This window comes from Lotus japonicus, chromosome 6 (genome assembly GCF_012489685.1).
Source record: "Lotus japonicus ecotype B-129 chromosome 6, LjGifu_v1.2".
Classification (NCBI taxonomy): domain Eukaryota; kingdom Viridiplantae; phylum Streptophyta; class Magnoliopsida; order Fabales; family Fabaceae; genus Lotus; species Lotus japonicus.
This window is the reverse complement of record NC_080046.1, coordinates 40967998-40982858: the sequence shown is the minus strand read 5'-3', so window position 1 is coordinate 40982858 and position 14861 is coordinate 40967998. Positions and strand designations below refer to the sequence as shown.

The 14861-nt window shown below is 32.6% G+C and overlaps 2 protein-coding genes across 3 annotated transcripts; one reads left to right on the top strand and one right to left on the bottom strand.

The window, feature by feature from the left end:
- The first annotated feature begins 1579 nt into the window (after nt 1-1579).
- Nucleotides 1580-5307, top strand: LOC130723421 (protein NOI4). Its single transcript, XM_057574466.1, has 3 exons — nt 1580-1794; nt 3755-3940; nt 4934-5307. Exons 1-3 carry the CDS (start codon nt 1789-1791, stop codon nt 4973-4975), a joined length of 234 nt encoding a protein of 77 aa, XP_057430449.1. The 5' UTR covers nt 1580-1788; the 3' UTR covers nt 4976-5307.
- An 847-nt stretch (nt 5308-6154) lies between these two features.
- LOC130722244 (transmembrane emp24 domain-containing protein p24beta2-like) lies at nt 6155-10118 on the bottom strand. Of its 2 annotated transcripts, none has more exons than XM_057572920.1 (5): nt 9546-10118; nt 8203-8417; nt 6947-7133; nt 6727-6834; nt 6155-6501 (listed from the first exon to the last, which is right to left on the bottom strand). In XM_057572920.1, the coding sequence occupies exons 2-5, from the start codon at nt 8407-8409 to the stop codon at nt 6377-6379; spliced, it is 627 nt and encodes a 208-aa protein (XP_057428903.1). In that variant the 5' UTR covers nt 8410-8417; nt 9546-10118; the 3' UTR covers nt 6155-6376. The 2 variants fall into 2 exon arrangements, with proteins under 2 accessions (XP_057428903.1, XP_057428904.1); XM_057572921.1 differs by lacking the exon at nt 9546-10118 and adding an exon at nt 8720-8837.
- Between the last annotated feature and the right edge of the window lie 4743 nt (nt 10119-14861).

The following is a 14861-nucleotide window of genomic DNA, read 5'->3' as shown; positions in this document are numbered from 1 at the left end:
TAACCATGACAAAATAAAGCTACTAAGAATCTAATCATTATAAGTTTAATCATCATACACCATCATTTCAAGCTCATTCAACAGCATATAGCTTATCCATTAAAAAAAAAAAACAGCATATAGCTTATAAATTCAAATATACTCATCAACATTAGACAACCATTAGTTTCCGATTATACAATTACTTTACTTCATCTAAAAGTATCTTTATATATATGCTCAATAAAAGTGACCAATTGAGAAGCAAGATGTCCCCTTCCAAAAAAGAAAACAAAGGCATCGTGAAACACATAACAATTCCCCACGGTGACACCGTTTGCCAGCTCATGTAAGTATTGGGAAAATAATTTATTTTCCTAATATAGTAAGTAGGCATGACAAATTGTCAATAGGATAACATAATACTTGTCTCACAATTCACAATCTTTCTATATCTCACACCTGACAACTATGAGAATAATTCCTTGAGCACGAATATTATATTAAGTGGGTCGAATTCTTTCAACAAATAATTTATCATACACATTGTTTAATAATCAAACTCTCGACTAAGGAGATCAACTATATACTAACTGTGCTGATAAATGATAATTGTCAGTGACTCACACCTCAATTATTAAAAATGGATTTTCTAACATTTTCTTCCAAATTATTCAACTATATTTTAGGTGGTCTAATAATATAAAAAATAAGTAGGTTAATAATGGTGCCTCTCAATTTAAGATGAGAAAATTGTCAAATATAAAAAGCACTGAGTACTTACATTTACCTCACAAAAAATTATAGAGGGTTCAAACTTGCAACGTGTCACGTATAATGCCCTATCATGCTCCATCTTTTTTATCAACAGAACGCCTGAACCAACATAAATTAGACCCTTAAAAAGAAGATATTACAAGAGTTAATCATAAAAGACACACTACCAAAATAAGGGAGACACTCATAAATCTTCAAATTAAAGACATGAGAAGGGAGATCCCATTCTTGGCAAAGACATGAGCTACCGAGTTTACTTCCTTATAGATATGCTTCGCGTGAATTTGAGAGAAGCACGTGAAACTCTTAATCTCATTAACCAAAGCAACACTTGAACTCGACCTTAGCGTCCCCTTATCTAGAAAATCACAGCTAGTTGTGAATCAGTCTCCACAACAACCTTAGAAAAACCTCTAACATAGACTAACTTAATTCCATGAAAAAAATCCCCAAAAGTTCAAAATGAATAACAGAACAACAGGAGCCTAGCCCACCAGATACTCCTCTTCATGATTTCTTATAACCTCACACCCACAAGCAACATTCTCAATCAGAGAGGAGAAAGTACCATCTAAGTTCGGTTTAACCCATAATGTATCCAAAAGAGGAGGACTCCATCTTAGCAACACCAGCCCTTCACCTTTAAAATCCAGTGATGACTCAACCCGGTTCAACTCTGTCTCAACTCTGTTATGTTCCATTAAACCAAGCCTTTTGGGTTTTTAATTATTTTACTTAAAATTTTAGCAAATTGTTGTCACAAGTAACGGCGTTTAGAGAATCCCGTTAAAGTAAGGCCCGTTGGCGGCCCAACTCACACACACACACACACACACACACACACCAAGGTCTTCTCTATTCCTTCTTCATCACACACCACGCACGCAATCACTTTCTCTCTCTAAAACCAATACGCGCACTCAATCTCTCTCTCTCTAAACTCAATTTCTCAGAATTTTCTCCCTTTTCTATTTATTCCCATTTTCCCTCACTCCTTTTCTTTCCTCCCAAAATATTTCCTCTCTCGTTTTCATGTCGGTATGTATATTTTTCCCTTTTCTCCACCTATTTTTATTGCTATTATTTCCAAAATTTCGCAATTTTTTCCTGAATTTTTTTGATTTTGTTTCTGTTAATTGTATCGTGTTGCTGTATTCGATTCCCTGATCGGCGATTTGTGTTTCCTTTTCTAGCGATAATTTTGATTTATAAAGTTATGTTTTCATTTCTGGATCTTAGCACTCTGATCCTTATTCTTTGATTTGATCCAAAGAAAATGGAATTGTAAATTTGAAGTGAAAGCTAGAGAAGATGAATTAATTTGTATTATGAGCTTGTTCCTTTAGAATATAGTAATAGTTTGATAGGTTATGTTATGGTTTCTGATGATTAGCAATCTCTTTTTATTGTTTAGCAGTGCTTGGTGATTCGGTTCGATTCTCTTTAACATGTTTATTTAGTTGTTAATCAAAAGTTTAGGTTTATTAGTTCCTTACTACTTTATCTCAAATTGGGTGGTTAATGGATGCCAGTTTAAATGCAGTTTAGCTATAAGTTTTCTTTCTTTTTTTGGGTCAGTATGTTGTGGCTAATTTGATTGATAGTATTTTGGGTGTTTGTATTGGAGAATCAGGTCAGATTAGGAAAATATATTATAGGTAATTAGCAAGCTAGGTAATTATGATTATATTGTTAAATTAAGAATATATGGTAACTTGGATTAGTTTCCATATATTCTTTGATGTGTTTCCTTATTTAATTAGATATAGGTGATCCTTATTAGTATAAATAAGGATTAGTATTTCATCACTTGGAACACAGCCACAAACTATCATGTTCTTGTCATTCTCTTTCTTTTCAGTACCCCAGCCACAGTTTTTTATCAGTTTGCCGCCTTTTCTAGTAACTTCTAAATCATGAAGTATTTTCAGTATCAAAAGTGCTTGTAGATCCAGATATTTTATGAATTCTTGACTCCTTTTCTTTCTTCTTTGTGTGGGGTGAAATTACAAAATTCTTAGTTGTTCTTTTTTGTAGTTCAACCTGGTTTTTACTACCTCCTGATGTGCCATTTTTTTATAACTTGTTATATGAACCTTAGTTCTTGTTGCTTACACAGCACAGTTAGAACAAGTACGATTTTACTGAATAGCATCGATTTCTTAGAAAGGGCAACTAGGGGAGTGAATCACTTGAAAATTAAGTATCTTGTGAAGGGAGCTAGAACACCAAAAAAGTGAACTCTAAAAGATAAACAATTCAACGAGGGAAAAAGTTACCCTAACCCAAGAAACCGTTTAAACTGCAAAATATCATAGGGCCTTACCCTGTTTGATCTTCTGAAAATATTTGAAATGTTATGGTAGTTGTTCCATTTCCCATAGGCACCAGAGAGTCTAAACTGTAGGTTTTAGGTCAGTGGACTGTTTAGGTATGAATGACTACTACTCTCAGAGCGGGAAAACAAGAAGCAGAAGAAGAAATGAACATTGAGAGAGGTTTGTATGGTTTATTAACACACTTGAAATAATCTTTGATTAATTATATCAAGTAGTGCAGTCCAAGCTCCAAATAATGACTTGAACTTTGAGGGAGTCGTGGATTATAGATAAGCAAAGAGGTTTGGCAATTAGAAACATGTTCCTTTTGGGGAATGAATAACAGAATAAGAAGAACAATTTGCATGAGTAGATCCAGAAGAATCCAAAGAAGTATTCCTATGATCACATGGATTTGGGGTTCTAAACTAAAAATAACTATTGCTCATAGTTTACAGTATTATGTTTGGTATTCATTCTTCTATGCTTAATGGTATCCTTTACCCAATACTATTATTAAGGCATGCATTTGTCACATTTTTGTAATATGCAGAGAGTCTGTTCTGTCCTCAGCTTTCCTTTCCTAGAGTTTATGATTATCAAATTCATATGCACATAAAGGAAATTTTCATAAGTATTTTACTCTTTATTTTACATTGGCTTATTTGATTGTGCCACAGGACAAGGGTCGTCCACTACCAAAATTTGGTGAATGGGATGTCAATGATCCGGCCTCTGCTGAGGGGTTCACAGTGATTTTCAATAAGGCCAGGGATGAAAAAAAGACTGGTGGCTCTGAGTCACCAGGAAAGACTGCCACTAAAACTCAAAGCAAACCTGCATTAGATCCTGGCAAACCTCAAAGTGTAAGATATTCTTCATTATAGATATATATAACCTGGCGCAAACCCTTATCATACATAATCTGAACATGATGTATTTTTGTGCTCCTGATGAGGTGAGGTCTATTCTTGCGAAAATGCTGATTGTGCGCATGCATGCATGTGTTTAATGAGTTGAGAAACAATATGATTAGAGTTTAAGCAACTTAATATGTATGTTGACAAGATATGCTAGAGTAAGACTAATATAAAAAGAAAATTTTCAAGAACATGAAGCTTTGGCCAGCTAAATAGAAGACCTATTAAAAAATGATTTGTAGTTTCTAAATTTCAACCTCCGCTGAGTGCCCCCCCCCCCCTTTTCTCTCCATGATATCAATCATAACTACAAAGTACAAACTATAGTTTTACCATTTTTCTTGAGGATTACATTTTGTATGCTTTTGCATTCAAAATTAAAATACATGCATTGCTTATAGTATTAAACTGTGATTAGGATGAAGGTAAAAACAATTATATCGTCAAAACCCTAAAGAAAAGGGGAAAAGATGGATCTATCTGGATGTCAGTCTGATGGTGGTTCTAGTACCTGCTAATATTAATATATGATTGGTTTTTTTATTTATTGTTAAAAGCCAAAATGAATTAATAAGAAGCACAAAGGGTGCTTCAACTCATTACATGAAGACTTTGCATAGACAAAAAAAATTGTCACCAGCTCAACAACAACGACTAACCAACAAACGAGGCCAGAGCCAAGGATAACAACCCTGCACCTAAGCCCACACAAGTGAATATATGATTGGTTGATCTAGCACTGATTATTTGTTTGTTGACCTTTGGAACTTTTTTTTGAAAGGGGGGCGGGTCATCTTTTTGCATTTCTTTGTTGTGGGGTTTATAGATTGCCAAATTGAGATGTAATTATTATTAAATAGATGTGGAGGCATTCAAATTAATTCAGTCTTGTAAGTTTTTGATTTTTTCTCCTCATGAATGATTTGACTTTGTTTTCAGAAAAAATGGTTTTGCTGCGTAAACCCTCCTGCAGAATCATAGCCAGTGCTGCTCTTGTGAAAAGCTTGGACAAAAGAACAATGTTTGTGTGACTAGCTCCCCCCGCAGTATTTTCTTGGAGATATAGAAGCTTTTGAGCCATAAGTGAATTCTACTAGAATTTAGATTATGTGGTGTAAAACTGAGCTGCAATGGGGGAAAGCAAAGAAGACAGACTATTATTTATATTTGTGTGTATCAATGTTGTGGTTTATTATTATTAGGAGCCAAGGTTGCTTCCTGTTTTGCCTTGTCTTGCTCTGAGCTAGAGCTGCTTGTCACATTGTATTCCTTGTATTATCAAACAAATCCTATTTTATAAATTCCTTTGAATATGTTACATGCCTGATTACCCGATCGAACTCTTAAGAACTTGGAAAGCTTTCTACTTATTTACTTGTTTGTGCTCATAAGACATGCCAAATCGTACATACCTGTTGGATCCTAAATTCCAAATACCTAGTTAACATGCTTATAGAATATTTTCAGTCTAGCTGAGAATCGTAAATAGGCTATGGACTGTAGAGAAGATTAGTGTAGTTGTCAAGAGGTACATTTTGGTTAGTTTAGTTTCTTTAGTTTCCTTTTATCTTTGTTAAAGATTTAAATTTTTATGGTGTAGCTAGCTAGCCTTTATTCTAATCTTGATTGAGTAAAACGCAGTAAAAAATTCAAGATTGCATGAACTTGGGTGACTTGAGAAACAAACTGACCTACTGCATGTTTTAAGTTCGGTTGAAGTTCTTCTTTGCTATGAAGTGCTGCACAAATTCCTTATAGTGAATTTCATGACAATCATTTCTTAATTAATTTGTCTCTTTTTGTTCAGAGTTTAGTAAAATTCTCCTAATATTCAGTTTGATGAATTTTGTTGCTTTTATTATTATTAGCAATTGCAAAAGAATTTACTAATAGGTGCCTCGAAAAATCAACTAAAAAGCATTTAATATACTTATAAAAAATTCATTTTCTTTTCTAATATAGAATATTCATTAATATTTCTTCTGTAAAAATGTCATTATTTTAAATTTACTTTTTATTTTCAAATATTTATACAGAAAATAATAAAATAACAAAATGTCGATTTATCTTTTACCACATAAATTTAACAAATAAAACAAAAAACTTAGTCAAAACTGCAAATAAAGAATATTTGCTTAAATTTAATAAGCCAGTAAATAATGTTAACAGTACATAGCATATCTCTTGTGTAGCATAACAGGGTGACAAAAGTATAATTCATGTGCAGAATTGCCCTTAAATAAAAAAGGAAACCAAAGCTGCTAAATGATTCTGAATCAGCTGATCCCTATCATACAAATTAACTTAAAATACAAACAAAATTGAGTGGAGCTGAGAAGTTTTTCTCCAAAATCAACATACATATCCATTCATTGCAGTTTTCTACGTCACAAGCTTTCTTTCAAAGAGGCGGTGAAGAAGATGAACTTGCAGAATGCTGGTACCGATTAATGCTGCTGATTCAAGTATGGCCTTGTGAATCGCTCTGGAGCTCATAGCATTATTTACTGCAACAGCAATGCACAAGTCTTACATACAGTGTATGTTTCAAAATCCTTCTATAATTGATTCTGAAATCAGAATCAATTCAGCAGAAAAGCCTAGGTGAATAGCTTCTGGGATCGAGAACTGATTTTGATGAAATGGTGGTTGGTCCAAATATGCTAATAATTTGTTACTCTATACATGAAATTGAAGCAACATAACCTTATTGTGATATCAATGTGATGTACCTATTGCCTGGCGTTCTGTCTGTGCCTCAAGCCAATGCTGTTCATACTGAATGTTGAAAAGAGCTTCCTCTAACTTTATGATCTGATCTAACAAAGGAGTCAAATGCTCTGCAAACATGAACATATCAATCTAGAAGGCTTTACGGTTGCAATTTGCAAAATGGATCAAATTAAAGTAAACTGTAACAAATTTTAAATTAGTTCATGATGAGTGGCTCACCATCTTTCACATGCTGATCAGTGGGTGGAAAGTGGTTTGAATGCACATCAAAATCGATTTTTTCGCGATAAGGAGACTTATTGGTGAAGCAGAAGCGATAGGGTCCTTTGTGTCGAGCCACGAATTCGAATTTCTCACTTATCTTGTTTTGAAAATCTTGAATTTGATCACCAGAAGGTCCCTTCACCTAACGATTTCAACAGAAAACCATTGAATCAGTAGTTTACTTCTTAAGCATTCTAATATAACATGTAAGTAAAAATTGAAACACTGAGGGTAATAAATTGTAGTCATCAACTTATAATTTTATTCTCATATGGCAAGCAAGGCTTTAATTAGAAGTTAGAACTGCACAGAAAAATAAATTATAAAAATGTCACAGTCCTAGATATTAATTATAGGAACAAACCAGTGATGTTATTTTGCATATGGTAACTTATCGTGAACCATAATCCAAAAAACTTAAGGTGTTTGATGAAGATACGTGAATGGTTTTGTATTATATTTTATTCTGGTCGGCTCAAATGACCACACAATCACCATTGTCTTGGTCGGCCCAAGTGCTACATGACCAGCTGACCATCAAGTTGGTCGGCCATGACGGCCAAACACAGAACAATGCTAAGTTGATAAAATTGATGGTCAAGTTTGCCTAAGTAAGGTTGATATCTCAAATGTCAACTACTCGACAACCTAGCAAAGGATAAATGCTTCTATTACTATTCACTTTGACAGCAATACATACTAGTTTGATCACGCGGTAAACTAGTCATTGCTCATTTTGCTCTCATATTGCTTTTCTAAATTTAGAGAGTTCTCTCTCTAATCTATTGTTGACTTGAGTGAGAGAGTTTTCTGAAGTGTCTTTTGCAGATATCTTCCTCGCAATGGATTCTCAACACCACCGTGCTCTTGGCCATACTCACCAATACGCACCACCATGCTTCATCGGAGAATCCCTCTTCTTAGGTTATGGAATAACAACTTCTAACATAACTCACTTGACTTTTCACAGCACATTCCACTATTAGGATTGGTTACATTTGCAGATATCCAAAGACATGAAAGATGGATTATAATACAAGAGATGACTCATTTTGTGTTGTTTCAAATCATCTTAAAGCACATGATGTTACAGTCCTTCTACAATATCATAAAAGACCCCCTAACACAATAATAATAAAAAAAAAGGAACTCCTGTAATCAGAAAAGCAATTTCACACAAAAGGTTCATAAATAGATTTCACAGTGCTTACCACAAGGTCTAAACCTTCTTGAGTATAGTGCAAAGATGAATCAGTGCTGATGACAACAAATGAAGCATGAACTGTATCCCCTTCATACTGAACATTATGAGAGAAGCATTCTTCTCTATCAATCATAAACCTAATCCCAAGCAATGTATTCAAGCTGCATAATAAAATTACCACTACAATGGCAACATTGAGCAACCCCAGCTTCATCTCTATCACTGCATTGACACATTCAACAAGATTCTAATGAGAATTGCATAGAATTTCTCTGTTTTGCGCCATCATTTTCCCCAAAATTTCATAGTGCAGGAGTGCAGGACACCAATATATCTACTTTGTAAGCTTTCTGAAAAAATTGTTGTTTCCAAAATGTTCACATTAATGATCATCTTTTCAAATGATGAATGTGTGAAACAAAATATGAATTTCAATTTGAGAATTATAGCATTCGATGGATAGCATTAGGATGAATCAATATGGTTGGAAAGACACATGCAACAATTGAATTGAAGAATGTTACCTTTTATATCAATGATTTTACTCCAAAACGAATTTAAAAACGGAAAGGGAGTAATGATTCTAAGGGGAAAAAAAGGAAAAGGAAAGGAACGTAAGAAGGATTCTCAGGTAGATCATTTTGTGAAGTTTGAGGTTTACATTGTTAATTAAGAGCTGTGATCCTCTGCTGCTAGAGTTTAGAACAAAACATGTGTTGAACCAATAATGTGGGATTGGATAATTAGTACAAAATAATTTTTAAAACTTAATTTTTCAGAATTTCTATTTGAAATGTTACCAGTAAAATATATGTAAGAGTGGATTTTTTACAAAAAAAAAAGAGATTCCTTAAAAAAATGAAGAATTATATCTACTGGTGAAGAATAATTATGCAATTAACTTTAATTTCGTAGCTTTAATTTGACACTAATAATTCCAATCACAAAAGATATAATAAGAAGAGGGTATTATTAAGTACTCGGAAGGAGTTCATTAAGAACTTAGTTTAAAGTAAACTAAAGGAGTTCATTAAGAGTGGATTTAATTAGTTTAGTTTAGTTTTTTTGTTTTATCCTCACCACAAGAAAACCCTCTTTTTTATGTTTGTTTCGTGGTTATCAAATGTAGAACTTGGAAGGAGTTCATTAAGAACTTTTTTTTTTTCGGTTACAACTGGAAAAGTTCATTAAGAACTTTAAGTCAAAAAATAAGACTAAAACTAATTAAACAATTCAGAATAAAACAACAAGAATGTAACTACTCCTACATTAAGAAGGAATTATTTAATCATGCATTACAAATCCAACAAGACATAAAATTTGCACAAAAAGGGTGAACAAAAGACACACCTGGTCAATGTGGGGTGGGAGGTATCCTTCGAAATTTCAACTATGTCATCTTAGGTTACTTCTCAAAGAATGTGGGTCATGGATTGGCATTTGAAGCCGAAGTTAAAGCGATACTCAATCCGCTATTGTTCTGTCAACAATTTGTGAATAACAATCTGGTCATAGAGAGTGATTTTACTATGGCATTGGGATGGGTGTCTTGTCCTCTCCTGTTCGAGGACCTCTAACCCTTTCAAATGACCTGAATCATATAGACTATCTGGCAAAACTTGTCAATTGTGTTGGCTTTTACCATATATTCAGGGAAGCAAACGAGAAAGCTGACAAATTGGCAAAAGATGGGTGTGCCAGAGGTGAAACATTGTGGATGCAGTTGTCCTCAAATAATTCTCTCCTGAAAAACTGAAAAGTATAAGTGCTCAAGTCGTTGTTTGTCTAAGAAATAGCAAATTACGCAAACTGAAACAAGCTATAAAAACTAAAAGTAGGACTATAGCTATAGATGCCGCGAGCCAACCAGGATGCCAACCCCCATCATCTGTCTTGCCCCAAGCAAACATCTTCCTAAAAAAGTAACCGAACTGTGTCAACGTGTACTTCTATTCAATAAAATTGGCTTATAAAATAAATAAATAAACTTTATATAAATGCCCAAACAAGTTTTAAAACATGTATTGAAATGTTATTTAATGCTTGTTCTGAAATTAAACATATGATGAATTTGATTTTTCAAAAAAGAAAAATCATATATTAAGGATAAGCATGAGAATCAGGTTCTCATGAAAAGAGTACATAACATTAGTACATAAATCTAAGACAGAGGCCCAGAACCAGCCAAAAGAAAAAAGAACACATAAAAGCAAAAACTAACACTAGCATAGGCAAAGAAAATAAACTATCAAAGACGAAGAAAATAAGACTATCAGCTTAATATAAAGATCGCTGCATCTTGCTAAAACTAACACTAGCATCTATATATATATATATATATATATATATATATATATAAATCACACTTGAGTTTTAGCATTAAATACATAAGCGAAACTCAAGTGTAACGTATTGTATTAAAATCATCCAAACAAAAAAAAACTTTGTAATAAATATATTAAACAATAATAAAATGAAGATTGAGAAAAATTTATATTGTGAAAAACTATTCAACTACTTACATTAAATAACAACATTCATAAACTTAAAATATACTTGAGTTTTGTATTTTACAAATATTGAAAATTAAATTCAATAAGAAGACTTTTGTATTATGTAAAGAAGACTTGAGTTTTACATTAAATACATTAAACCATAAAAATCTCTTACTTTTGTATTAAAATACATTAAGAAATAATAAATTTTCTTTGTAATAATATATTAAAAAATAATTAAAAACTGAAAAAAAATTGTATTGTAAAAAAATATTCAACTACTTATATTAAATAACAACATTCATCTACTTAAAATTCACTTTGAAAAAATATGAAATTATCTTAAGTCTTGCATTTGACAAATATTCAAAAAAAATCTAAAAAAAAAATTATTAAAAAAATTAAAATAAAAAGTTACTTAATAATAAATAATATGGATAAAATAGTTTAAAATTTAAAAATACCGCTAAAAGTTATTTAGTATTAACTGTAACATATATGTGCATTATTCCCGTTTATGTTATCTATTGAGTTGTGTCTCAGCTCTTTGGCGCTTTGGTGGGTTTTGATTGTTGGGTCATGGGTGTTTTGTTCTGCTCGGCCGGGCTAGGTCTTTGTTTTGCAGTTGTCGTGTAGTTTGATAGGCTTAGTCCTGTCGCTGTTTTTCGACTTTAAAATGGGGGTGTTTCCCGATTGGGTAGTCGTATGAGTTTTGGTTTGGCGTTAATGCTTGAGAGGGTTGTTAGATGTCATTGGGAGGTTTTCGCTAAAGTGGTTGAGCTTTTACCGGCTTTTTGTTTGCTAGGTTACTTTACACATGTTGAAAGGGGTTGTTTCTCAACTATTATATATATATATATATATATATATATATATATATCTTTCATTTTCGAAATAAAAAAAACATATATGTGCATTATTGAAAAAAGTATTTAAATATATTTTTTAATCTATGATATATTAGTAAAAATTATTCGAGAAAGCATAGTAGAGAAAAATAATAATGATCAAACCTGAATAAATGTTTGTTGTGAGAGGCCTAGCCTATCCACTTAACGTGATCACCCTAAGGGATTAGTCTCATGACTATCGACAGTGAGAAAACATTCACAAACCAAATAAGTTGAAAAAAATTAAATTCACAAGATAATATTTTAGGCTATTTTTTGTCAAAAGGGTATTTAAGTTATCACTTATTATAATTCAAAAAGTTAAAATTAATTTATTCTTCTTAGTCTTGAAATGTCACAACAAATGACTTTCCAGGTAAAAAGTATAAAAAATGATATTAAAACTTATTTCATGATATTAAACATTTATTACTTAACATTTTTTTATGTAATTTAAATATTTCAAATTAACTTAATAATTTTTCATATTATAAAATAAATATTTTTTTAATGGTCAAAATATTTTTATGCTAATGATTAAATTTGAGTAATATTAAATATTTATACAAAAAGAACTATAATAATATTTATTGAAATGTCGTAACACATTTTTTTTTATATTTATGCTTAAAAATATTGTAAGTAAACCCGTGCAAACTCGTGCGTTGCACGAGTATAATATCTAGTATGATGAATTTGATATTATTAATATGGTTGCAATTAATTGCATGCCCATGGTTTTGATACTTTGAAAATTGAAAAAAAATGTATTGGACATTATAAGGGTAACTAGTGCAAAAATGTATGATGGAGAAATAATTCGAAATTCAAATTCATGAACAAACCTAATAAAAAAAATCCACCCCTTACAAGAAATCACTTGGGATAGCCCCAAAAAGATTGAAAGATTCAACTATAATCGTAATAGGGTGCAAGGATTCAGGTGACCACAATAAATCCACTTTTAAGCACACAAGTTGTAACTTTATTGAGATTAAAGATAGTCTCGATCAGGCATAAAGGATATAGAGATGTCTAATGTAGCGTTATTAGGCAAATGGAGATGAAGACTTTTGAGCAAGGACGGAACCAGGAAAAATAGTTAAGGGGGCGAAAATTTAACTCATTAATTAAAATTTACAACTACTAACTATATATCAAATTTGGTTCAATAAAAGATAAAATGCTTTATTTTCAATTGTATGCTGTTGTGCGCCATTTTAATTATACCGGGTGAATGGTGAGTGTTTTCTGAAAGATTCTAGGTGGTGGAAAGATGTAGGTAAAGTGTGTGAAGAGGGGAGATTTGGGAATTGGTTCAAGGAAAATGTGAGGAAGAAAGTAGGGGAGGGGAAGGGTACTAGGTTCTGGTCAGACTTATGGGTGGGGAGAGAGAGGTTTATTAAGGAAAAGCACATCTTGATTCATATAGTACGATTGTTTACAATAGCAGTTTCTCTTAATTGCCCAATTGTTGTGTACCCTCGCGCACCGTCAAATTGCGGCACACTTGCGCACCACCCAATTGCGGCGCACTCCGCACACATCTGGTGCACACTAACACACTTTTAGGGTTAGGGACCTTATATATTTATAGTGGATTCTATTGATCTCTATTTTACAATAAAATCCTAATAAATCATATAACAATCCCTTAAAACCTTTTACAATCCACATTAAATCAAATCCTAACAAATTGAATATTTGGCCTCAAAATAAAACCTGTGGGCTCCAGATTTTCCTGATGAGTCAATTCCCAACTCTAGGAAATTAGGTGGGTCAAAGGCGGGCAACCTTATTACCTTACCTTGCAAGTAACCTCTAAGGCACAAAAAATTAATTCCTTTTTTTTTTACTAAGATGCTCAATATTATCAACTTTCATTCGACTAAAGTCATTAACATTTAAAATGGAAGATCTTAAAATACATAAGACAATTAAAATGTTGCAATACTTCTATTTTTACATGTACATATAATATTATAATATAATTCTAAGAAAGAAACTAAGCTAAAACCCTAACTCTACAAAATGGACATGTGTCATTTCGTCGGAGGTGTTGAGACACACACTCCTGTTGAAATGCATGTCCACACGGAAGATTGTAAAGTCTGTCGTTATTTCCAAAATCTTCTAAACATATAACACACTCAATCTGATTGTGTGGGAGAGGATTGTTTGAGTCGTAGGACAACTCAATAATCCTCTCCCGAATAGTCCTCTCCCAAAAAGCTAAAAGGTGTGCGTCTCGTTTTTCAAAAAAACGGTAAATTACATAAACCCAGCAAAAAATAAAAACTATAACTATAACTACTACTATAATGGCCAAGAGTAGCACACTAGGATGCCAATGTCGATTGGCTGTGTTTCCCCAAGGAGACATCTTTCTGAAAAAAAGTAAATTCAACATTGAGTATGAGCCTCATTTAGACAATATCTCAAATTAAGATACAATAAAAAAGAACTATATGAATTTAGACATCAAAATCTAACCAAGCATAACCTCATTTGTTAAGCTTAGTAATCACTCATCTAATACATAAGAATGATTTGGTGAATAAACATGTACAAGTAGAAAAGTCATACGAAACAATCGAAAAAACCATAACATATATTCTTTTCATTCCATTTATGGATGCCCTAATGCATAAAACTGGTTGGGCCACCCATTCATAGACAGAGCAGTTGAAACCCGTGCAAATCCGTGCGTGCAAACTCGTGCGTTGCACGGGTATAATATCTAGTACACACATACTCTCATTCATTTAAACTACTGACTAGGTAGTTTATGCATTAGGGCATCCATAAATGGCATGAAAAGAATATATGTTATGGTTTTATCGATTGTTTTGTATGACTTTTCTACTTGTACATGTTTATTCACCAAATCATTCTTATGTATTAGATGAGTGATTACTAAGTTTAACAAATGGGGTTATGCTTGGTTAGATTTTGATGTCTAAATTCATATAGTTCTTTTTTATTGTATCTTAATTTGAGATATTGTCTAAATGAGGCTCATACTCAATGTTGAATTTACTTTTTTCAGGAAGATGTCTCCTTGGGGAAACACAGCCGATCGACATTGGCATCCTAGTGTGCTACTCTTGGCCATTATAGCAGTAGTTATAGTTATAGTTTTTATTTTTTGCTAGGTTTATGTAATTTACCGTTTTTTTGAAAAACGAGACGCACGCCTTTTAGCTTTTTGGGAGAGGATTATTCGAGAGAGGATTATTTGAACACTCGATCAGATTGAGTGTGTTATATGTTTAGAAGAT

Excerpts from the sequence above, each read along its gene's own strand:
- LOC130723421 (XM_057574466.1), top strand. Across the intron at positions 3,941-4,933 it reads ATCCTGGCAAACCTCAAAGT|AAAAAATGGTTTTGCTGCGT; the intron begins GTAAGATATTCT and ends CTTTGTTTTCAG.
- LOC130722244 (XM_057572920.1), bottom strand. The coding sequence starts at position 8,409 with ATGAAGCTGGGGTTGCTCAATGTTGCCATTGTAGTGGTAATTTTATTA. Across the intron at positions 7,134-8,202 it reads AAGAAGGTTTAGACCTTGTG|GTGAAGGGACCTTCTGGTGA; the intron begins GTAAGCACTGTG and ends TGAAATCGTTAG. Across the intron at positions 6,835-6,946 it reads TGATCAGCATGTGAAAGATG|AGCATTTGACTCCTTTGTTA; the intron begins GTGAGCCACTCA and ends TCATGTTTGCAG.